The sequence below is a fragment of the Crassostrea angulata genome, chromosome 3 (assembly GCF_025612915.1).
Source record: "Crassostrea angulata isolate pt1a10 chromosome 3, ASM2561291v2, whole genome shotgun sequence".
Taxonomy (NCBI): Eukaryota; Metazoa; Mollusca; class Bivalvia; order Ostreida; family Ostreidae; genus Magallana; species Magallana angulata.
In genome coordinates, this window is record NC_069113.1 from 15,285,898 (window position 1) to 15,310,597 (window position 24,700).

At 33.6% G+C, this 24,700-nt stretch overlaps 1 protein-coding gene across 7 annotated transcripts; it reads left to right on the forward strand.

Annotated features, from left to right (window-relative positions):
• Nucleotides 1-10: 10 nt before the first annotated feature.
• Nucleotides 11-24,147, forward strand: LOC128176238 (band 4.1-like protein 4A). 7 transcript variants are annotated; one of them, XM_052842420.1, is made up of 30 exons: nt 11-377; nt 6,557-6,661; nt 6,760-6,802; nt 7,294-7,375; nt 7,644-7,741; nt 7,842-7,962; nt 10,900-10,987; nt 11,074-11,162; nt 11,946-12,009; nt 12,150-12,241; nt 12,798-12,863; nt 13,966-14,075; nt 14,219-14,297; nt 14,402-14,488; nt 14,772-14,882; nt 15,109-15,171; nt 15,265-15,375; nt 15,504-15,539; nt 15,650-15,766; nt 15,922-15,990; nt 16,117-16,203; nt 16,357-16,494; nt 16,668-16,728; nt 16,949-17,047; nt 19,454-19,506; nt 19,843-19,908; nt 20,714-20,854; nt 21,152-22,394; nt 22,564-22,622; nt 23,142-23,282. In XM_052842420.1, exons 1-29 carry the CDS (start codon nt 222-224, stop codon nt 22,612-22,614), a joined length of 3,726 nt encoding a protein of 1,241 aa, XP_052698380.1. In that variant the 5' UTR covers nt 11-221; the 3' UTR covers nt 22,615-22,622; nt 23,142-23,282. The 7 variants fall into 7 exon arrangements, with proteins under 7 accessions (XP_052698380.1, XP_052698374.1, XP_052698378.1 ...); XM_052842414.1 differs by lacking the exon at nt 22,564-22,622 and having other exon boundaries at nt 23,142-24,147; XM_052842418.1 differs by having other exon boundaries at nt 22,564-23,284.
• The last annotated feature ends 553 nt before the right edge of the window (nt 24,148-24,700 follow it).

Consider the following 24,700-nt stretch of genomic DNA (forward strand, 5'->3'; position numbering starts at 1 on the left):
TAAATTTGTTTTGGTTTTTGCGGTTGTCTCCCATGCACAGGTGTGTGTGCACAGGTAATTGTGAAGAAAACAATAAAAGAGTACATTAGTAATACGGCACTCCTACAGTAGAGGTGATACGGGAGAGTTTATAAGTTATGATGGACACTTTACAGTTTTACTTATTCCCATGATCTATTCGGAGAAAAAGGAGGGAAACGAAGCGACTTCGCAACGAGACGATGTCCCGATTTTCGCGGTTAATTCCGCGATTTTTGAGAGGCGACAAGTCTAAAAGTTCTGTTTCTAGGGACAGTGGGTCTTTGGAGAGGGCCAAGGATGGACCCTTGTTCCGAATTCTCTGCCTTGACGATACGGATCTTCATCTTTCATTCAAGGTATGTTAATTTACCCATGCATACCCCTTCCATATTCACAAACGTGAAGAAAAAAGGCTCTCTATTATTGTTGTATATATCACCTTTAAACTTTTCACATATTTTTGATATATTTTTAACAAAGATTATGAGAGTTAGTGAACAAATTGTTGGGTCGTAAAATAGTAAATAAATGTGCTGGTGTTTTGCTGCAAGATTTTATCACCTTGCCTGCTGGATAATGATGGGGTATCAATGACAGGCTAAATGATGGCATAGGTGGAGAAACCTTACCAGATCTGGAATGGTTTTGCAGATCGACCATAATTTGCACCTTAATGTAATGATCAGCACGCCAAGTTGGTTTTGTGGCCTATAATAACACTAATAAAGTGTTTGTATATATAATCATACTGTGACATAGCTATTGCATGGTGTCTGGACGAAGTTCACTATAAATTCAGGATTTTTTTTTTAAATAAAGCTCCATCTTTGTATGTGTGTTGGTGAGGTCTAATCATTCATGGTTAAAAAAATGACTTGTAATCCCCAAACCTCATCTTTCAGAGCTTCTGTGCTGAATTAAGTTCTTTCTTGATGAAAGTATAGCAATTAAGCTAGGTTTTGTTTGTCATGCTATTGGGCAATCAAACTTTGAACAATACATGCTCATGATCAGCTAATATCCCTGCTGCTGCTCTGTTCTATATCCCCCAGTGCATTCCAGCTCCACTCACACTTGATTTACTTTTAATTAATTTAATGTACACCATTCTATATATCCAGCCACTATTTGGTGGAGGGAAGCCATTTAGCAGCTGTAAAGATCACCTGTGTTTTAGGGTTCATCTAGCCCAGTGACTGTTATATAGGCAGAGGTTCCATCAAAGCGGTTCTGAATCTGTTTTTTATTGTCAGCTCTAAGTGCTGCCTGTCGCTGGTGTGAACAGGTGGCTAAAAAGTTGTTTTGTCTTGAATGTTTTGGTATCTTCTTTTTAGTTTCCATTTTATAAATTGATCTAAAACCATACAGTAAACTAACTGTTGCATTTTGACAGTACTGTAGGTGATGTTTATATCCTCTTGCATTGTTTGATAAAAGTAATAAGATACTTCAATTGCCTTTATTTGTAGAATTCAGTATAGATAAGAACAATATTTTTTTTTCATTTCCCTTTAGCTATCTTAAAAGAGTTACACCAATTCTTAATGTTCGTTTTTATCAGTGATATATTTGTCAATGAGTGTAGAATTGAATGCAAAAATAGCAATGACTTTTCAATTGGTCTCTGGAAGGGATTGGTTATTTTTTTATTTGAAAATTCTTGTGGTATGTGAAGGAGACAACAGGGTACCATAATGATTTCTGTGATGTGTACACTACCCATTGTTTACATGTGTAAGTTAAAGTACTCAGCGTGGTATGATGATTAAATCTTACAGATTTTCTATGACACCTGTAAATACTTTGTTGAAGGTTTCTATCTCTTTAATAATACCTTTACAATTTACCTGCAAATCAGACTCAGTTTTGCATGACTTTTTTTCACTGTTTTCATTTTGTATTATATGCACAATGTCATGAATGTGTGCATTGTGCTTTAATTTTGCTTTTTGAGTGCTGTACAATTTGGTCCCTGAATTCACACCCTGGGAATTTGTGTGTTCAAGATATTAGTGTAAGACAGATGGATTCTTTAAATTCGATTAAATTCAGGTGACTGGGATCGTATTTGATTGGTGATGTAACTCATGTTCTGATCTGGACATTTCATGTTTATAGAAAGCTTTGTGTACATATCTTTGGGTTATCATAAGCGGTTTTAAATTCCATTTCATGCCTGATTGAAGATTGAATTAAACCTTACTTATTCATATTTACATCCTGTAACTATTTCATTCATTATTTGATTGCAATCCATTGAAAACCTGTTTAGCATTGATTTAAAAACTGGACCTCTCATGCTAAATAAATCTTAACATTTTATGTTACCTAATGGAGTGAGAATTGGGTATTTAGCGTGGTTTAGTGTTTTAATTAAATGTTTCACTCCACTAAAAGATGAAATATTTGACAAGTACAAAAGCATGCAAATTCTTTCAATTTTGCGGTAATGCATGGTCTTGTACAATAGACGGCAACCTATTTATGTATAGGTTTTACGACTAAAGGTGTACAGTTCCCTGTATTCAGGCAGGGCTTTACATGCATTATCTCGCTATCTCCTTATCTTCATCTGATGGGTAGCTGCTTTCTGATTGTGACAGGTCCTTCAGTCCTCATGAGAAAAAAAGACCGCATTCAACGACTTTATATATACACAACAACAAAGGATGTTTGATGTTTTATGTCAACTTTGGTGGAGGTGTAACAAGTTTGTTCCTGATTTTGATGTTTGATGGATTGGGTTGATGGTAGAAGTATTTCTGCTGTATGATGCTCTTTTATGCTTTGTGATGATAAATGTCAGCCAGGATCTGAGGGAGTAAGACTAGATTTAGCTCCTAAGAACATGATTAAGCTGTTAAAGACATGGTATTATATTCCTGATGATTTTTTTTTCATCATGCATCCATCGACTTTATAATGAAGATACTTGTAATTACCAGGTATATAAGTACTTTCATGGCCTCGGTACCCCAGCAATTGTTCAGGGAAATCTCTCATTATTATATAATTACCTGAGATATGATGATAAATTTCAGAGTATGTCATATCATTTGAATTGGTTCAGCAGAACAGAGACCTATATTTTAACTAGTTGGTACTCACATCCATCCCCCTGGGAATTTTTATTCAGATTATAGTTGTGGTTGACCGGGGATTAATATACCTGCTTGATCCTGCTTGAAATGGCATTTGATGCATTAAACTTTAATAACTTGATCAAGTCTGTTATGTAACAATGTCAAAAAAATTACTTTTTCAAATTAGAAAAAGAAATTCAGTACATGTATATCAAAATTAAAGCCTCATGTCTGTCATACACATGCGTTGTCTTGTGTTAAAATCTAACAGTTCAAATATTTTGGGGTGGAAGAGATAAAGAGAAGGTTTTTGTTTTTTGGTTTTTTTTTGGGGGGGGGGGGGGGTAGTATCTCACATAGATCTACTTGTATCCACCAAAGCAAAACATTGTTACTCTGATCAAAAGAATAAGGTGTTATGAATGAAGACAAGCATCCCTGCATATTTGTCTTACAAAGGTGAAAATTTGTCATGTAATTTGTAGAGAGGATGTTTTGATTGATATATGCTGTAGTAATAAAGTGGTTTGAGCCCTGGCCAAGATGCTATCGGGGGAAGTTGAGTGTAAAAACGGCAATTTATGTGGAGTTATCACAGATATCTGGTTTCTCATCAGCTGGAGGTATGCTGTAGGTATATGTCTCACCTGTCACAGGTAAAAGGGGTCTACCTGTCGTCATTTTTCCGTCGTTCAGTGCAGGAACCCGGCTGGTGTGTGTATACATAAGTATAACTAATATATCCAGTGTACACACCGGTCTCCTAATGACGTACTGCGGAATTTTCAATTACCCCTTGATATTAAACTGGTGACCTATCTAAAAACTGTTGACAGATAATGTTTCAAGAAAATTTACCAAACAATCCCATTGTGGCTTCACCTATTGATTTCCCTAAAATTGTTTTTCCTATTGATTTTAAAGACGGAAAAGCAATTTATTGCTTGAAGTTTGATTTTAAACATGAATGATATGGAACAAAATATTTGTACAAAGTCAGAAGCTTCAAGAGGCGAGATGAATTTTTAATTTCAGATGACATATGGTGTATACAGGATATAGTACGTTTGCTGGGTCTGTAAAGTCCCCAGAGTAGAGTAGGAAAATGTATAGATCCCTATTTAAAGACAAATTTTAGTGTACCTGGTTAATTTCCCATCACCATGTCTCACTTGCATAACCATGGGTAATCATCGTTAATTAGCATGAATAGAATTCATGCCTTTGCTGGGTATTATGTACCAAGTAATGAATTTTGAACACACAGTGAATTTTATTCTTAAATAATATCCTCATGCAGTTTCTTGAGGTGGGTTAAAACGTTGAATTATTGGAAATATTCTATTAGAATTCCACTTTTAAGCTCTGCTGTTTGTAACAATCGCATTGTCAGCTGTTTGTGAACTGACAGAATGCCATGTGAGAAAATTTGTTTAGGTTTGAAACCCCTGCCTGTGGTAAATGGCCCAGTTTGTTTGAATTTTGTTTCACAAAAAGTTTATCCTGCTTACATAAGGTAAACATCGGTACTGAAGTGTTTGGATGGGAACTGTTTTGCCGAGATACATGTACTTATAGAAAGTTTAAAGAACCAGTGGCTAGGAAAATTTATTTTCTCTCAGACGAATGTTTATTTTCCTTTGTTTCAAATTCCTTTCTTTCTCCTTTAAAATTTCATTCTTGCTCTCCACCTCTATTGAGGAGTAATACTATAAAAATGTCCTCTGTAAGCTACTAGAGAATACCAAGGCTTTTTGTAATATTTGCTTCATTGAAGGTTGTATTACCCACTGGTGTTGAAGAATACTGGTGTATTAATCTGTAATTTTTTATTTATTTAAGTACTAATTTAGGCCTTTGTAGCTATTTTTAAAGTTTTTGTGCACAGTGACTGACATAATTTATGACTGTTGTATTTTTTGTGATATTAAAATAATGGCAAAGGTAGCTAAAGAAATGGATCTCATCAATATATTGAAAAATACCTCAAATATTGTATACACTCTACCTATAATAGGTGTAAAAATAAACTGTTTGTCTTCAAACACCATAGGAAAACTACCCGTTGATGCTATAAACTTGTCAAGATATGAACTTTGATGAAAGACATTAGCAGGAGATTTAAAAGATTTCTTTTAAGACAGCACAAAGAAATTCTCAAGGTGTAGTAGTTCTGATTCTCATTTGACCGTTACAGACTTTTTGTAATCGGGGATAATCATATAATATTCTCACCAAAAATTCCCAAAGGATGTCGCCTTTCATCCATTGTAATTGACACCAATATTTAAAACCAGGATCATTTGTTTGTTATTGAATGAATTTATAAAAATGTGTATATAAAGGGAAGACCGCATTTAACAATGTAATTACCTGCAATTCATCAAATTTGCAGTGGTATACCTTTTTTCTAAAGCTTAAATTTTAAACATAGGTGAAGATATTTGACCAGGAACCTGTATTTTATTTTTTTCAATAGATAATTTTATATATTTATATAAATGGCTCTTCACAGCTGAAAGGCTATAGAACTTGTCCTTTGCTGACTGTACAGATTTTAGTCATATGAATAATCAATATGTTTTAAAATTCATTGTCAGTATTTGATGCTCATGTGCTCAAATCGCTTGTCCTTTTGAATGACATATTAAACTTTCATTACACCCACGTAAATGTACATTAATTTATGTGTTTTTAAAGTTTATTATTTGAGATATTGTTTTATATAATCTAAGCTACACATATACAACAAATGGTCAACTTGTCTTTGCATTTCATATATATGAAAGAGAGTTTTAAATCAGGCACCAATCAAAATATTTTATCATTTTACCAATTAATATAAGATTCTTTTAACCCTAAAGGACTTCATTGTAATAGTATACTAATTGGCATCTGTAGAGCATAATTCGTTCCAGATTTCTTTTGTTGAAAGTAGTTCAAATTCATACTTCAATGTATTTTTCAATGCATATTCATCAGTTTTCCGTTTGTACCTCTCAAAACAAGCATTTTGAAAATTCATCAATATAGTTGTTTAGATAATTAGGACTCTTTTTATCAGGTAATTGTAATTCTATATTTATATAGCTGCCTTTTAAACTAATTAAAATATTATATAATGAAATTTCATTGCTGCTTGAATCTTATGATACATGTAAATATACCGGTACTATATTGTTGGTGGTATCATATTTTAGGTGCGCTGTACCTCTTTAATGCAAAAAGTAGCATTTAGAAAATTTCATATTTCTATATTAAGGTCATTTGGGGTCAGTTAAAATTCATTATTACACTTCACATGTAGTCTTTTTTGCAAAGTTAACAGATATTAAAATATTCATTTCAAGAGGCCTGCATTAGCAGCGTTTAACATGTAGTATGAAAACTAACATTTAGATGCAAATGATATAAAGTTAGACTAAGAAACTTGTGCTATGAATATTTTCCAGGGAAGTTCCAAAGCCTCGAACTTGCTGGATAGGGTCTTTGCCCATCTAAATCTGGTGGAAAAGGACTACTTTGGTCTCCGTTTTGTCGACCAGTCAGATCAAACGGTATGTACGCCTGTCATAACATTGCAAAATGCACATCTTTTGCCATGATTGGCTAAGCTGACTCACAAATTACATAATGCTTTCTGTTTTCCTTTCAGCATTGGCTAGACCCTCAGAAGCCATTGTCATCTCAATTAAAGTGTATGTATTTATGTATCAATGTGTTGCGTGTGTTTAGTGTTATGTGTGGCAATGCTTTAGGCATGACACTTTGCATGTCTCAGCAACATGTCAGCGTTTGGATGTCATATGTTACCTGGTATCTAATATCTTTAATGACAAAAAATTGTTATAAATTGTCCCTGCACTGCTAATCCTTAGCTCAGATGCTCTTGCATGCCATAAAAAGGCAGTTTAATTTGGTTTTTAATTATAGCTCATGAATGATATATTCCCAATCAGACAAAAACTCTCTAAGCTTAAAATTGCTTGTGTATAAAAAAATTCATATATTCTTTGTGTTTATTGATTGGTTAAATGAACTATATTAGCTCCTAGATAAGTAAATAATTGAAAACTGTGTAAGATTTTGTACAAAATAGTATAGCTGTGATCATGCATGTTTGAGTTCGTACATTTCTGTGCATGTTGAAATACACATCTATATGCTAGTGTAATGTTTCTTCTTTCAGCATGCAGTCAACCTTACACATTCTATTTCGGTGTCAAATTTTATCCTCCAGATCCTTGTAAACTTAAGGAGGAAATTACCAGGTAAAAAAATACAGAAAAATCCATTAATGCTTTTGAGTTTTCAAGAGAAAAAATTCTTTAATGGAAATTAATGCGGTTTCATCATTTTGATTGATCTTTCATGGAGACTAGTATATACAATTAGTCTGTTTTTGATCACGATTTTGACCTTGATCCAAAAGGTTGTTGGTTTTTTTTTAATAAAATTCCAAGACAAAACTTCATTACCCATTACAAGGTTAGTTTTGCCTTTGCAAGTTGTTTTAACCAAGCATTCAATTTTCAACAGATACCAGTTTTTTCTACAAATAAAAAGAGATATTCTTCAAGGGAGGTTACCCATCACTTTTGATGAAGCTGCAGAGTTATTTGCCTTTGCAGTGCAAGGTAAAAACAGTTGATGTAAAAAGTTTTTACTCCAATCACAATACTTTGTAATACATGTAACAGGAAAATGATTTCAAGTCCGTTTTGTTCTTGTTTTCAGCTGAACTTCGAGATTATGACCCAAGATACTGCAGTGAGGGTTATGTCTCTGAATTTCGCTTTGTCCCCAATCAAACTCAGGAATTAGAGGAACAGATCGCCAGATTTCACCAGCATCTTGGGTATTTACTTTTATGATAGAGTTTCAAGAAATAAACATTAACATGTACACAGCAGCATTTAAATTGTCATAATATTAATTAAGCTTGTTTAACAGAATAAATATTAATTTTGTGACATGAATATAACAACTCGTACTTACAAAAATATGTTACAGTACCGCATTTGGTTGTTGATAGCAGTTTGACTTTAATATTTTTTCCCTTGACCTCTGTTTCATACTAATGATTTTCACTATTTTAAAAATTTCATGCAAAGACACAAAATAGTGAGAACAATTCAACAAAGTTAAAGTTTTCTGTTCTTGACATTCACTATGACCTTGACAGCCCTCTTCTTTTTGTTTTTAATAATAAAGAAAATGCTTAGGACATTTTTAGCTCACCGAGACGAAGTCAAGGAGAGCTTATGCTATACCCTCGGCGTCGGCGGTGGCGTCGGCGTCCAGACCTGGTTAAAGTTTTTGTTGCAGGTCCTGTATCCAAGCTATTACTTGTCCTATCTTCACCAAACTTGCATGGATGATGCATCTGGACCTACTTATGGAATTGAAAGACTTGGATGCTGAATCTGGGTCCTAAATTTTAGATGCTGGAGGAGTTTAAGGTTGTTGGACCAGGTTAAAGTTTTTGTTGCAGGTGCCCTTTGATAGCAATATCTAAGTTACTGCTGGTCCGTACTTCACCAAACTTGCATGGATGGTGTGCCTTATGATACTGATGCACCAGACAGGCTTGAGTGCTGAATCTAAGCTATAGGTTTCGGATGCTGGAGGAGGTTAAGGTTTTTGGAGCAGGTTAAAGTTTTTGTTGCGGGTGCCCATTGATAGCAATATCTAAGTTACTACTGGTCCTAACTTCACCAAACTTGTATGGATGATGCGTCTTATGATACTGATGCACCTGACAAGCTTGAATGCTGAATCTGAGCAATAGGTTTCGGATGCTGGAAGAGGTTAAGGTTTTTAGAGCTGGTTAAAATTTTTGTTGCAGGTGCCCTCTGATGATTATATCTTAGTTACTACTGGTCCTAACTTCACCAAACTTGTATGGATGGTGCCTCTTATGATACTGATGCACCTGACAAGCTTGAATGCTGAATCTGAGCAATAGGTTTCGGATGCTGGAGGAGGTTAAGGTTTTAAGAGCTGGTTAAATAAAGTTTTTGAAACAGGTGCCCTCTGATAACGATATCTTAGTTATTACTTGTCCTTACTTCACCAGACTTCCATGGATGGTGTGTCTTATGATACTGATGCACCTGACAGGCTTGAATGCTGAGTCTGGTTTCGGATGCTGGATAAAGTTGAGTTTTTAGGAACAGGTCACATGTTTAATAGATGATAGTACTATTTCAAACTTGCATAGTTGATTTAACTGTAATATGAATGAATTGCAGAGGTAGCTTCAGATGCAGAGCTTGATCTCCATTATCAAGGATGCTAAAAAATAAATCTTAGTTATTACAGGTCCTAACTTCACCAAACTTGAATGGATGGTGTGTCTTATGATACAGATGCACCTGACAGGCATGGACGCTGAATCTGAGCCATAGGTTGCGGATGCTGGAGGAAGTTAAGGTTTTAATTGCTAGTGCCCTCTGATGATGATATCTTAGTTATTACTGGTCCAAACTTCATTTTTTTATGATATTGTATCATGATATTGTTATGTATAGTATTGTATATTATGATACAATATTGTATAATATTATATTGTATTTTTAATTTATTATTTTATCACATGATACAATTACATAAGATATTGCAAAATATTATATTGTATCCTATGATACAATATTGTATATTCTATAATATTGTATCATACAATATTGTATAATATGATTTTGGTTTCAGAAATATAGAATTATATCACATGAAATTGTATTATATGATATTGTAATATTATATGATATTGTATCATACGATTTTGTATGATATGATATTGGTTTTTATGATATATTATCATATCACATGAAATTGTATTATATGATATTGAAATATATATTATTGTGTCATATGATACAATATGTATAATATAATAATGTATTTTATAATATTTTACTTTATCACATGATATTGTATCATTTGATAAGATACAATGTTGGAATCAAATTATATTGTATTATATGATATAATATCATATAATGTATCAAATATGTTTCAGTGTCATTCAATACAATATCATACTATATTATACAATATAATATCATGTTTCAATGTTATGATGTATTATGTAATATGATATTGTAATATAATACTATATTGTATAATATTTTATGATATTGTATTATGTGATCAAATACAATAAGGTATAACACAATACAATGTCATATTATACGTTACAATATCATATATCATTATTGTTTATTACGGTATTTTATTGTATTATATGATATATATTATAGATATGACATGATGCAATATTTAATTTTATATCATTGTATTGATTAACATATGAACATATGATTATCATAAAAAGTTTTATCAGATGATATACGATATTTTGTCAAAACAGAACCATGAATATCCAAGATCACAAAGTATGATTTTCATATAAAATGATAAAGGTGGTCTTATGTAGGTGATGTCTCATAAGGGTGATGCTCCGTCTCGGTGAGCTTAGTAATCTATGATTACCTATGTTACTCATATATGTACTACTTTCTATACTCCTAAAATCTGGTGAGATAAATAAAATTTGTAAAAAGTTTCTGACTCTGACCTTCCTATGGCCATCATCATTTTCACCCAACTTCATTTACTGTACACAATGTACTCTGGTAGTGGACAAATAAACTGTGTCCTGACTATTTGGCCCTGTATTTCTCTAGGACATTGAACTTTATCTTTTTTTCCTCATTTTGCCACATGTATTTCCAGTAAGTTTGTCATGGTATTTGGGGTTTTTTTGGTATCTACAGTATTTGTTGTTTTCCAGTGGAATGAGTCCAGGCCAAGCAGAGTACAAATTCCTGGATAAGGTGAAATGGCTGGATATGTATGGAGTGGATCTTCATTCTGTGCTGGTGTGTACTTGTCTAACATGAAAGTTCATTATGATGTATCAAAAATTTTCCTTGATATGATAATACATACAACAAACATTTTGTAGGGTGAAGGAAACACAGAATATTTTCTAGGCTTGACTCCAACGGGAATTGTGGTGTACAAGAACAAGTCAAAAGTGGGAAACTATTTCTGGTAAGAAGATATATCTGTCTGGGATAACTTAGTGTATCAAAATAGGAAGGAAAACTGGGTCCCAGGTTGTGGTTGGAACCTTCCCTGGTAGCTTACTCAGACCATGCTTTGATTGGAGATTGTATCTGGAAGTGCTAGAATTTACAGTGAAATATTGGTGAATGGGAGGTAACACTACACCTTGTTCATCAATCAATACCATGGGTCTTTTCTGAAATATTGATAGACTCTGCATGAACTCAAATTTCATTATTTATAGTTCCATTAACTTGAAGTTTATTTTGCAGGATTGCATAATAAATGTTTTGTTCTTATGAGTTAGATTCATTACATGTTTTACTGTAACACAGTCAGAGATCACTTGTCCTGGGCATATCTTCTATACCCTTGGTCCATTCTGTCTAATACTTTACCCACTGAGTGCTTTTGGTCAAAGGGTATGCAATGACCTTGAATAAATTTTCTAGGTCAAAGGTCAAGGTCTTATCAGACCACACCTCCAAAAATTCAGAGCATATATCTCTTCCTTTAGCTGTATCTGGCTCATACTTTATATAAACAGAGCTTTGGTTTAAGGGTATGCAGTGACCTTTAACCAAATTTCAAGGTCAAATGTGAAGGTCATAGCAGATCTTTTTAAAATATAGTTTTTGACCACAAATTATTTCCCATTAGATGCTGGTCACTTTAAGAAGACTAGGTCTCTTAATCCTTAGGTATATTGATTTATACATGACCTGGTGAATGCAGACATCTGATTTTAATTTTAAGTTTATTTTACAGGCCAAGAATAACAAAGGTCACATTTAAAGGGAAAATTTTCATCATTAAAGTCCGAGACAAGAATGTAAGTAATGGATGTAATGTAGTGAACCAATATAGGATTTTTATATCATTATTCTTTTAGCTTTAAAAGAGATACATAAAGAGGAAAGGTAAATTTACTTTTTATATTAAATAATTAAATGTCTTTATTTTTTTTCTAAGAATGATGAGCATACCTATGCCTTTGAGGTTGCCACAAAGACTAGAACAAAGCACCTATGGAAGTGTTGTGTTGAGCATCATACATTTTTTAGGTATTTCAGAATGCAACAGCAAGTATAAACCTTGTTTATAAAGGTTTATATAGCTGATCATATATACATTGATTCTGCTATTTTATCTTTATATACATAACACATAATTCAATTCATTTATACTAGCGTATGTAGTTTTACATTTCATGGTACTGAATTAGTAGACCCATGATACTCTGATACATATAGTCCTTTTCTGATTTATTTTTTCTATTGAACACATGATACTCTTGTTTTAATTTACATTCTGTCATTGCTGACTGGTTTGCTTTTATGAATTATTCATTACCATCAAATCATGAATATTCATGTTCATCAGTGTGTCAGCTCGCTATTTTTCATACATATTAGTCCTATATGTAGATTGTAATATTGAGTGTATCTCCATCATATGATTTTATTATTCTTTTATAGTCTTCAAACTCCCTACCCCTCTTCCTTCAATTCAAACTTAATCTGTATATTTCTCTCTAACTCAACACATATATACCAGTAATCTGGAGAGACAGAGGGAGGCACTAGAGCTGATATTTTGAGTGTTCCTTTTGCTATTTAGAATTAACCAGCTAGCGGATACCTTAGCAATCTCATCCAAACACTCTAGACACGGATCCAGACGGAGGTAAGAGGGTGGACTTGTGGATAGGAGAATAAAATCGGTGGATAGGGGAATGAAATATGTTGATAAGGAAATAAGATTTGTGGATAGGAGAATTAAATAGGTGGATAGTGGAGTAAAATACGTGGACAGGGGATAAAATCTGTGGATAGGGGAATAAACTGTGGAGAGTAAACTCTGTGGAGAGATGACTGCAGATATGTATTATACACAGATTAATATGCCATAAAGCTAGTGTCTCACACACACTTTACAATTTACGGTGCACAAAGACTTGCATTTTAGACTTATTAACCTTATTTCTTAATCTGCAGCTGTGCAGATAGGGTATTCAAATACATGTAATGAACTAAGTATTAGATTTATGAAGAGGTGCAACATCTTTTGAAAAGGATAATTAACTTGTGAATATGCTGTTAACCTAATTAAACAAACCTTGATATTGTGTACCGGTAAGTACAAAAGATTAGTCAGGTGATGCACTAAAATAATCTTAATAATTGTCAAAAGTAAAATCTGCCAAGGCCAACTGCTTAGTAAATCCACTGTACAATAAATAGTTTACTTAACAACTCATTTTTAATTTAAAAGAAGCGCTGTGGTAATTTTGACAACTTATATAGAAATAGTATAATCTGCACTTATAGTTCTTGGTAATGTATTATAATTGTATCTTGAACTACTGTAACATTATGTCTTTCATTACAACATGTTATTCTGTCGGATAAAGTTTTCTCCTCTACAATTATTTTATTCATGCTTTTACTCAAAGCCAATGCTCTTTTATTGTTTCAGTATCATCAGAAGATTTTTCATAGTGCTATTTACATGTACCAGTAGTTCCTATTATTATCTTGCATACTTCTGTGTATCATTCAATTTGTAGTCTAGGTTTGAATACTCTGCCAGGGGTTAATATTCTTCATCCCTGCATTGGATATTAATCTAAAATATTATTTTTGTAAAAGAAAACATGAAAATTGTAGAATTTTAAAATGTTTACTGGTAAATTAGAATATGTTAAAGACGTTTTTAATAAAAACATTCTATTTTTAATAACATAATGAAAACTTAAGATTTTGATTTTTGTATTTAATTCTTATAGTGGTCGGAATGACAGACAGAATAACAACGATATAAGACAACAGCCAATGGTTACTAGGATACCAAGCAGACGACAACCAACCAGAAGCAAGTCAGACTCCAAACTCAATGGTAGGAATCTGACTATTCCATGACACATGTATTTCAGGCATATTTATAAAATATACGTGTATGATTTCAAACTACCAAAGTATAAAAAACTGAAATAATTTTGATATTAAGAATTATACATGTGGTACATGTTTTGATTGCAGGAGGAAAGGCCGGCTCCTACTACAGTGTTATCAACGATGCTGCTGTCACCAGAGTTGTAGCCCCTGAACCAGTCCAAGGGTATTAATCGATTCTCCAGTTACTTTCATAGCTATAACGTGAGATTTAAATTATTTGGTCCTGATTTTGATAGATATGACTATTATGGACACTTTTTCTGGCAGATCTCGTCACAGAAGTCTTCCTGATTTACAGAGAAACCAATCACCGAGGAGTACGCGCAGTGCCCCCTGGGAGAGGGATGCTGATACGTAAGTCATAAACCTGTCATACGAAACTCTGATCGGGGCTTAATTGTTTGTCTAAATGTTCAAAGGTTTAACAGCTCAAGTTTTCCAGCTTTGCTGTAGGGTGATTGTTTCTCTGGGAGAGGAAGTTGGGATGAAGGAATGTTTTTTGTTAACACAAAAGGAAGGCCCTTCATTCATCATCCATTCCTGTTTATTTACAGTGTTTTCTTTATCTGAGGATAATTAAAAAATATAAACACCTAATATTAACTATGATTAAGTTATATGTTATGTATTTTGACAGTGGGTTATACACATCTGGCCGGGAATCCCCTGTATCTCTACACAGTGATGTACAGAAGTTTCCCAGGAGAGTGGGGCAGACCAGTGATACAGAGAGTGGCCATAGGCGCAAGTATGGAAAGATCTCTTTTATCATGGAGCCCTTAAATAAAGCATCCGTAAAGTTTTAGATGACACTGAGATGGCAAATATATTCCAAATTTTTATGACAAGTTTTTGTTCATGTTTGTTATAATTCTTAAAATTTCTTTTCGTAGGCATTAATGTTAAGTACCGGTATAAGCAAGTAGGATTATTTTTATGGCTGTAATAAGAAAAATGTATTCTTCTTTTAATAGATATTTCCCAAAGAACAAAGGTTCAGACAACGAAAGTGATGTTTCTTTTTCAAGAAGAAGAAGGTGAGATTTATTATTATGTAGTCAAAATTTGGTTGGATACTTCTTTGGATACTTCATAACTTCATTGTATTATTTGTTGTATGAAACTTGTAGGAGAGATGGAGACAGTGGAAGTGAATCGGATGTGTCTCCTATGAGGGGGCGTCGCCCAAAAAGTTCGGTGGAACCCTGGTATGAAAACCAATGGAATGAGACCATGCAAGGGTAAGATATCACAGACCTGTTGAGATTCCTTTACTGTTTTAATGAAAGTTTAAAGAGGTAAAACTTTGTTCAATTTTCATACAAAACTTTTTTATTCTGACAAAGAATTTTTCTCTTTTAATTTATAGAATGTTTCCAGCACATAGTGAAAGCTATATGAATGGGTAAGTAATTGCACTAATTGACACTTTGATATAAGAATTTACATGGTACATGTATAGTCTATGTGTGGTTATTTTTTCTCATTTCTGAAATACTTGACACATATTTGTAGCTCTGTTCCATCCATTCATTCTGCTCCTGCGGGTGAAGTCAAAAGGAGAAGACGAAGAAGGACAAAGTCACCAGGAACAGCAAAACGCCCTCCAGAGGAATTAAAACAACACATTGTGTAAGCTCACCTTTCTCTGTACAGATCAGTCTTATTTTACAATTGTACACACAGAAATGCTAAAAAAGCTAAATAAAATGTACAAGATAATTAATAGTCAGTTGGCCAAGCCAATGATAAATAGACACATTTAATTCTGATGAACGTTTTTGTAGGTATGACTTAGTAGATACAGAAGGAATGGCTCCAGAAGATCTACAGGATATTCCTTACATGAAAGTCGAGTAAGTTTTCACATCATGTTGATAGAATCTAAGTTGATGGTAATCAAGTTATTTGTGCATTTTTATAACCAAAGAGTGCATGTTCATTTTACATTACTGAAACACAAATTTGAAATAATTTTCCAGAACTAAAGCTGAACCCTTCAAGATCAAGTATTCTCCACATGTCAACATACGACAGCGGTATAGGTCTCCAAAAAGGAAAGGATTTGGGTGAGAAATTTTGAAATCAAATAGTGAATTACAAATGCACCGGTATTTGTTTTTCTTTTGAATGCAATGGTTTTTTTTAATGTTTCATCAATATACAATTTACACGAGGTATGCTTCTTGAGAAAGACACTAATTTACATGATGTACATTCAGGGACCAAGATCCCAGCCAATCACAACTACCTCAGAATGGGGAGCCACCCCCTCCCTACACACCCTCCGAGTCGGCCCGCAGGACTCCAGAATTAGGTCACAGGAACTACATGAGTGACACCAATGCCTATAATAACAGGTAGGTCTCAAACACTTTATATGAGTATAGGCATCTGTTAGTAGAATGGTTGTACACTGATTGCCCGAGTTTCAAGATTTTTTTTGTTGGAAATGGCTAATTTGATTGTGAATTTTGAATTTGTAGAAAAGCTTATTAAAACATGTATTAGTAGATATTTATTTGCATTTTAGAAGTGATCTAGAAACACAGAGCAATAAATCCGGGTCCACTTACAGATCAGCAAGATACAGGGTAAGGCAAAAGTTTGTATAAACATGTTTCATTTTATACATGTACATTTTTTGTTTTTATTTTTTAAAAATGGATGCAATCTGTGTACTCAATTAATGGATTTGATGTCATTTATTTTTGTACCGTATAATTTCATTGGTGTATTTTTTTCCCACAACTAGTTTCTGTGTGATTATTTGTCTATTTCTGAAGCTAGCAATAGTTCTGTGACTTTTTTCAGCCGGAGCAAATATTTTATTACGGTGATGCTGTGTCAATCACATCATTTGACACGTCTCGTAGCTGGGACACTTCGCGCAGCTACAATACATTTTATCAGGTGACTTGGGCCTCAGTGAAACAGGCTCTAATTCTGATTAATTTATCCCACTCAAATCATGATTAACATGATCTACTGATAGAATAATCCAGGCACTTGTGTATCAATGTATATACATTGTATATATATCCATCACAAGCTGATTCATCTTCAAAAATAAATCGCATGTACGTAGAGTAGACTAGAATAGTAAACCTCATCCTGCTCATTATACCAGGCAAAGTTTGGGGGGGGGGGGGTATATAGGAATCACCTTGTCCGTCCATCTGTCAGTCCGTCCGTCTGTCCGTCTGTCTGTGCAATCGTGTCCGGTCCATATCTTTCTTATGGAGAAACATTGGAAGTTCTTTCTTCACACAAGGATTGCTTATGACCTAAGGGTTTGTCATGATCTTGATTCAAGGTCATTCGGGCAAGGTCAAGGTCATTGGCAGAAAAAATGCAAAATTCGTGTCTGGTCCATATCTTCCTTATGGAGAAACATTGGAAGTTCTTACTTCACACAAAGATTGCTTATGACCTAAGGGTGTGTCATGACCTTGACCCAAGGTCATTCGTGCAAGGTCAAGGTCACTGACAGAAAATATACAAAATTCGTGTCCGGTCCATATCTTTCTTATGGAGAAATATTGGAAGTTCTTACTTCACACAAAGATTGCTTATGACCTAAGGGTGTGTCATGACCTTGACCCAATGTCATGCAGGCAAGGTCAAGGTCACTGGCAGAAAAAATGCAAAATTTGTGTCCGGTTCATATCTTCCTTATGGAGAAGCATTAAATGTTTTTACTTCACACAAAGATTGCTTATGATCTAAGGGTGTGTCGTGACCTTGACCCAAGGTCAATTGAGGAAGTTCAAGGTCATTGTTTCAAAAATGCTTATTCTGTCTGTGTCATGTATTGTATTAATAGAAATATTAGAAGCTAATATTTGACACAAAGCTTGCTCTTCTCAGGCCACATAAAATTAGAAAATGGCCTGCCTCGATGAAATTTTTATTTGGTAAAAAAAAATGTGTGGAAAAAAAATTTCAGAAAAAATCGGGCTCAGTTTACCAATAATTCAAAATGTTTAAATATTAAATGGCTGCTTGATATGTGGATTTCATTTGATTCGAGTATGATTCGAGTCATGGTTGTTAACGGAAGGATGCAAATGTCCTCATGCATTAACAGTTAACTTGAAATAAAATGGAATTAAAGGATAGAAATTGGTTTGTTTACTCCTATTAGCATTAACAGTTATAAAAAATAGAGCAGTTGTTATTTATAGAAAATGGTCAGTGAAATAGATTCATCCAATATTTTCTATTATAGCAAAAATACACGCGGTATTAATTTTTTTTCTTAGCGGGGGGTATCAATTGTGAGCTTGCTCACAGTACCTCTAGTTCATAATTCTCTTGGATTCAGTACGGTTTTACAATTCCCACTTTATAAGATACATGTACCTGTAGTGATAAAATCAATCCTTTTTCATGTATAACCAAGTTCAGGTCCACCATTTGTGTATAGCAGTTGAGATATTTCTGGGCTCTTTGTATTATGTTGATCCAATGTCTGTGGTATTTCATTGTTTACAGTTACTTCGTTCATCATCATGTGAAACTTAAACAGAGTAGTCTTTCCTACATCTTCTTTAATTATTTCTTTATCTTTCAAAATTCTCTAATGACCAAATCTCTCATGATTAAATTTATGTGCACTGGTTAATCCCATAATCCCATACTGTAGGATATCATTTAAATTCATGGGGGCCAAATTTCATGGATTATTGGTTTTTTACTTATTCGTGGGGATTTAATTTCGTGGGTGCATCAGTTTTCACTTTTATTAATAAAAAATACTTTTACTAAATATTTTTTGTTGAGGATGTAAATTTGTTGGCAAGGGCTACCCACGAACACGAAAATTGAGCCACCACGAATTCTAATGATTCTACAGTAATTCCATTCAAATTCTTGTTGCAAAATTTTTCTAACAATAGATTTATTTGACCATTTATTGTACTTTCTAAAGTATGAATAGTATCACCAATTTGTTTGTACCTGTACATATATTTGATTAAGTGGCATTTTTAAATTTTATATTTTTGCTCATTGTGAATTTTATAGTTCACTAGTGTATTTATTTATTTATTTTTGGCAGCATTTCAAATAAGCATTGCTTCAGATTTTATTTATAATTCAAAAGGTATAGCCTTATAGTTTTTGCATGAGTTTATGTAAGACTTGCTTCGTGTATTACTGAATAATGATCAGGTATAGCAGTTTTTAATGTTGACGTAATAATTTAATGTTAAGATATTTGATAATTTAATGATAAAATATGTTCCATTTTATTATCATTTTTAGCATAATTAATGCATTATCAATATGATTTATTAGATGACAATGTTTTTTCAGAATCAGATAAATTCTAACAAAGAGAGTATACCAGAGCAATCATTTGGTCACAGGCAAGTTATCTCAATTACAAGATAAATACAACTCTATAGAGTTTCAGTGACAATATAACAAAAAGGACTGTGTATCATATCAGAGCAGCACTTAAAAACATGACCAAGTAAAATAGAATAATTGGACAGCTTAAAGTAGAAAATATCATATCAAAAATTGCTTAAATTGTCATGAACAAAATTTTTAAAAATTTGTATTTTATTATTAAGTGTTATTAATGTTTTATCAAATCATGTAAAAATATAATACAGATTTTTTTGTAAAACAATACCACCTTAATTTTCTTGAAGACCTCGGCACTGTAGTCAATTCTCTTATTGTAATTTATTTAACAGGATGGACAACATTAGAAGTCGACCCCCCAGTTCCGCAGGGTCTGCGATCCAATACCGAGTTCAGAGGTACCGTTAATCTCCCTTATATCAGATCATCTTTTAATCCCTTAGCTTTGTCATTAAACTCTTGTCATTTAACACAGACAGTGGTAAGTATAGATTCAGTTGTAGTCAGTGCGTGGCTACTCTCCCTGCAGACTTCAGCGATCCTTTATATCATAACAATTTTTTATTTTTCTTCAACAACTTTGTATTGCTTTTCCTTAATTAATGATCAACCTTGTTTATCTTCTGTGTAACTTTATCACAAATAATTAAATAAAACTGAAAACTCCTTAAATTTCTAGACCTCTCTAATTCCCTGCACCCTTTTTTATGAAAGTTTTTTATGCATTTAATAAATTGCATTTGTTTATTTATTATATGTTTAATCATTTATAGTCATTGTAATACAAAGAGTGGCCAGTGTCATCTAAATACTTGCTTATTCTAATACATGTACACATACAATTGCTACATTATTTCATTTTAACATACAATATCATCTTAATGCATATAGAAATACCATTAGTTCATGCTTAATATAAAGTTTACATTTCATATAGAGTACATTCATATACAGCTAATAGAGAATTTTTTCAGATTTGTTACATTTCAATTTAATACCAGTTTGAAATTTAATAGATCTATACCAATAATGTTTTTAGCTAACAAAAGAAAGATATCATATGGAATAAGATTAATAAAGTGGAAAATTCTATAAATCATTATTAAAACTTTAATTTTCATATACATAAATTAATGAAGCAATTCACCATGTTTGAAAAATAACAAATCTTCATGTGTTTTTCTAAACCCATTTTACAAACAGCACAAAACAAGAAAACACTAGCACAAATCAGTCTGATGACACTCTTGGTCCAAATTCTGAAAGTGTGTCAGATGACACACTGGAAGCCATTGATTATGGAACTGAGTCTAATGTTGCCACGGAGACAGAGGTCAAGGACAGGTAAAGTGTGTGTAAGGTGATGAAGCAATTCATTTGCATCAGAGCCGCAATGTTGACTGAAGAGCAATGTCTTTTTACTCTATCTTTTGTTTTCTATCTTTTTTCCACAGGTTGTAGAAAATGTGTTTCATTTCTTTGGGGTCTTTGTTTTTGGGGCAGACACGTTCACTGTTAATATGAACATGCATGATTTATAATACGATAATGTTATTACTTAAAACCATTCTCTTGCAGTTTTTAATAGATTATATAACAAGAATACAGTACTTATTACTAAGATGATTATATCTTTTTTAGACAACCCCGACCAGGATCATCTGAACAGCGATACAGGGGTACCGGTGGCTACACATCGGATGTCACTCCAAGTCATCCGAGAACAAGTGGATACATGTCGGATGTAGTGTCAAGTCGCTCCCAGAATTACCGATCAAACACTCCAAACAATTACAGACCTGCAGCTAACTCTAAAGAAAACAACAGTCCATTTACTGATGTGTCTAAAGTGTCACAGAGGTACAGAAGTCCCGTAAATGGGGCACAGGTACAAAATGTGAACTCCCTCCAGCAAGAGAATTCACCTTACAATAGGACAGTGAATAATTCACGGCAGGAAAATTCACCCTACAGCAGAAGGCACCACAATGAAAACTTCTCCCCACAGAACAATGTGTCAGATGTCGAATCATCACGACGTCATCGCACTCCCGAATCTTCACGTAAATATGAACCTCCATCGTCAAATATCAATCATCGTCCTCCTCCTGCTCCTTATTCTGGGTATTCTGTCACACCTCCGTCCACAGCTGAAATTCTCAGAACTGATAATGCACATATTCATGAACAGAGCCGGTCTTATTTAGGCCAGCAACATTCTGCCGCTGTTCCATCCACTCCAGATCGTGGCAGGAGAGTGGGCTATAGTGCTAGTTCAGGAGACAACGTAAACTCATCCATAACTTCAAGTAACTTGTCTTCCATAGCTTATAACTCATCCCCTTACAAACAAACTACCCCCTCCAGTGTTCAAACTGATAACACAAGCCAACCGTCCAGTGTGTTTACTGGGAATTCTCCCAAGTCCTATAATGCCCATGTTAGTGCCCGCTTATTCAGTCCACAGCAAATGGCTGACTTTTCTAGACATTCTGCCCAGGAGAATGCATCATATAATAGTTCAGGATATGCCCCAAATAGAAGCAATATTGAACAAAATAACTCAATGTATAACAAGAGCCAGTTCTCTGGGACACCACCTCAGAGCAACACATCATTTAATCACAGACAATCGCAGGCCAGAGGAGTTCAGGAAAGGTCTCCCTATTATGACCAAAGGGGGCCCTCCAGCCGACAACACCAGGAGAATTTCCAGTATGGAGACAGAAGCCAGACCCAGAGCAGAAACGGGCCAGACCGATCACAGTATCAGGGGAGGACACCAGATAAAGCAAATCAGAGTTACTCCTCTTATAACGGGCATGCTGGAGTGCCGTCACGGACTGACTACTCCAATGCTAACAGTTCTCTCAATACTTCACAGGTTAGAGATGAATATGTTTAATTGTTTCTACAGAACACATGTTCAGAGACATTCAATATGTCAGATATGGAGCAAATATTGGTCTATATATCATGCTATTGACTTTGTACATTGTATATATCTGCTTGAGCTGCTTTCATCACTGTACAGGGTGTGTGTGTGTTTGCAGGAGCTGTACATGATATTCACCGAGCAGTGTTCCTCTCCTATTACTGTGTAGACAGTTCTGTATGTTTATTGGTCTGAAACCTGCCTAATCTTGTATGGAGTTTTCTTTAACAATCTCCCATGGGACTAATTGTTCTAATATTATTCCTGAGTTATTTATGATTATTCTAAAAATATATATATAACTACAATCTAACTGACTTTATTGGAAATTTTGAGGATTTTTAATGAGTTGATTTCCAAAAAACTATATAATGGATTGTATCAATGCAGTGTAGATTAATCAATCTAATAAACAAATTAACTGAAATGGAACTAAAGCTTTAAAAGGAAAGAATTACAGTATCTCTTTGATTGTTTAAATAGTCTTCTTTCTTAATTTTTTATTTTTCAAGAAATTTTATAGCTTATTGTTGAAATAGCAACAGTCAATCACTCTGTCCATCTTAGAACCATAATTAAAACTATATTAACTTTGCAGGAACTGCTTTACTGTGTGATCCTGTCCTGTGTCTCTGATCATTATGACATGCAATTATCTGGTCTTCCTTGCTAACATACCTTTGCATGATATTGTAGTTTCATTCCTCTCGGCTTGGTTATCAGCAATCTCCCTCATACTCATCACCAGGAAAAACACATCATCCTCATCATCTCCAAGCATCTACACGATCTGGATTCAGCATCCCCTCACAGAGAGGCTTGAATCATTCTGCTGTAGATGCTAGTGCCTTACGGCCAGTGTATCGGGGTTCACACAGACACGACCTGGTCACAGAAATATAAGGGGCTTGATATTTATGCTTGGTACCAGATGACTTCATATCCTGTGTTTGTGTGTTTCATAATACATGTACCTGCAACGTTAAATTTGCTGCCAGTTGAAGTGTATACATGTATATATTTCTCTATGCATTCATGAACTCGTGCATGAAAATGGTGTGTCAATACTATATGTAGCTCTGTGTGCATGCTAATCGATTTTTTATTTACTTGTACATGTATTATATCAATTGAAAAAATTGGTGGTCTTATCAATAAGCATCAGTGCAATACTAATTCAATATTCTTTATAGTAACAATATATGTACGTGTATTTCTTCATTAAAACAAAATCTAGAGACATATTTTAGGGACTTTCTCCTGTTTCAAAGCCATGTTTATTGATCAAATTACTGATATGTGATGATTTGTGATAAATTCTGACTATTGGATGGAGATTCTGATGTTATTTTATATTCAACAGAAAGGGGTTTATTTTTCAACATGTAAACATGCATTTAGATTTTAAATTTCATTATCACAATTGAATATAGTAAACTACTTTGTATAACAATTAAATTTAGTAAGTTGATAAATTTGTTTAAAGACTAATATCTTTTGAAAAAGGAAACATTTAAAGATATTTTTGGACATCAATTAATAAAATGTACAGTGAAGTGGTTCATATAATTTGACTTTTGTACATATTTCAGCTATTTATATATTTATATGGAGTTTGAATTATATTTCCAACATTTAATAGTTGTTTTATGTTCTGGAAATACATCTAATTATAAAATTAATGATACCTTTTATTTCGACTTTGTTGTTATTTAATTATCTATTGAATAACTGATAATAATTAAAATTTTCTAAACGATAGAAATATTTCAAAATACCCTAGTACCCAGACCTCAGGATCATGAAGCGTTTTTTAGACTTAAGTCAAAATTTTAATCAAAGTTATGATATATCTTAAAATTAAATTTAAATTTTGTAATTATCAATGTAATATTGGGGCATGTTTTAATAGCATTTCATTTATTCAATGTGTTCAATTGCAGACAATAAGACATTTTACAAATTTTGACTGACAACTAAGTCTGATTCATGATACTAAGGCCTGTTATTCTTATTTCATGTTTTTCTCAGTGTGCAGTGAATCTTTTCAAGTAAGGACTATTTGATCTCTCATAATTTGTAATGATATATGATGTTTATCTAAGTTCTAAATTTTCTATCCCTTAGCCATGGCAATTAAGCCGTGAGGATAGAAAATATATAAGAAAAATCAAATGCTATGGCAAGTCATGAGAGATAAAAAAAATTTTTTTACGTTGCATGGCTGAAACCCATGAAATAAGATTTTACATAGC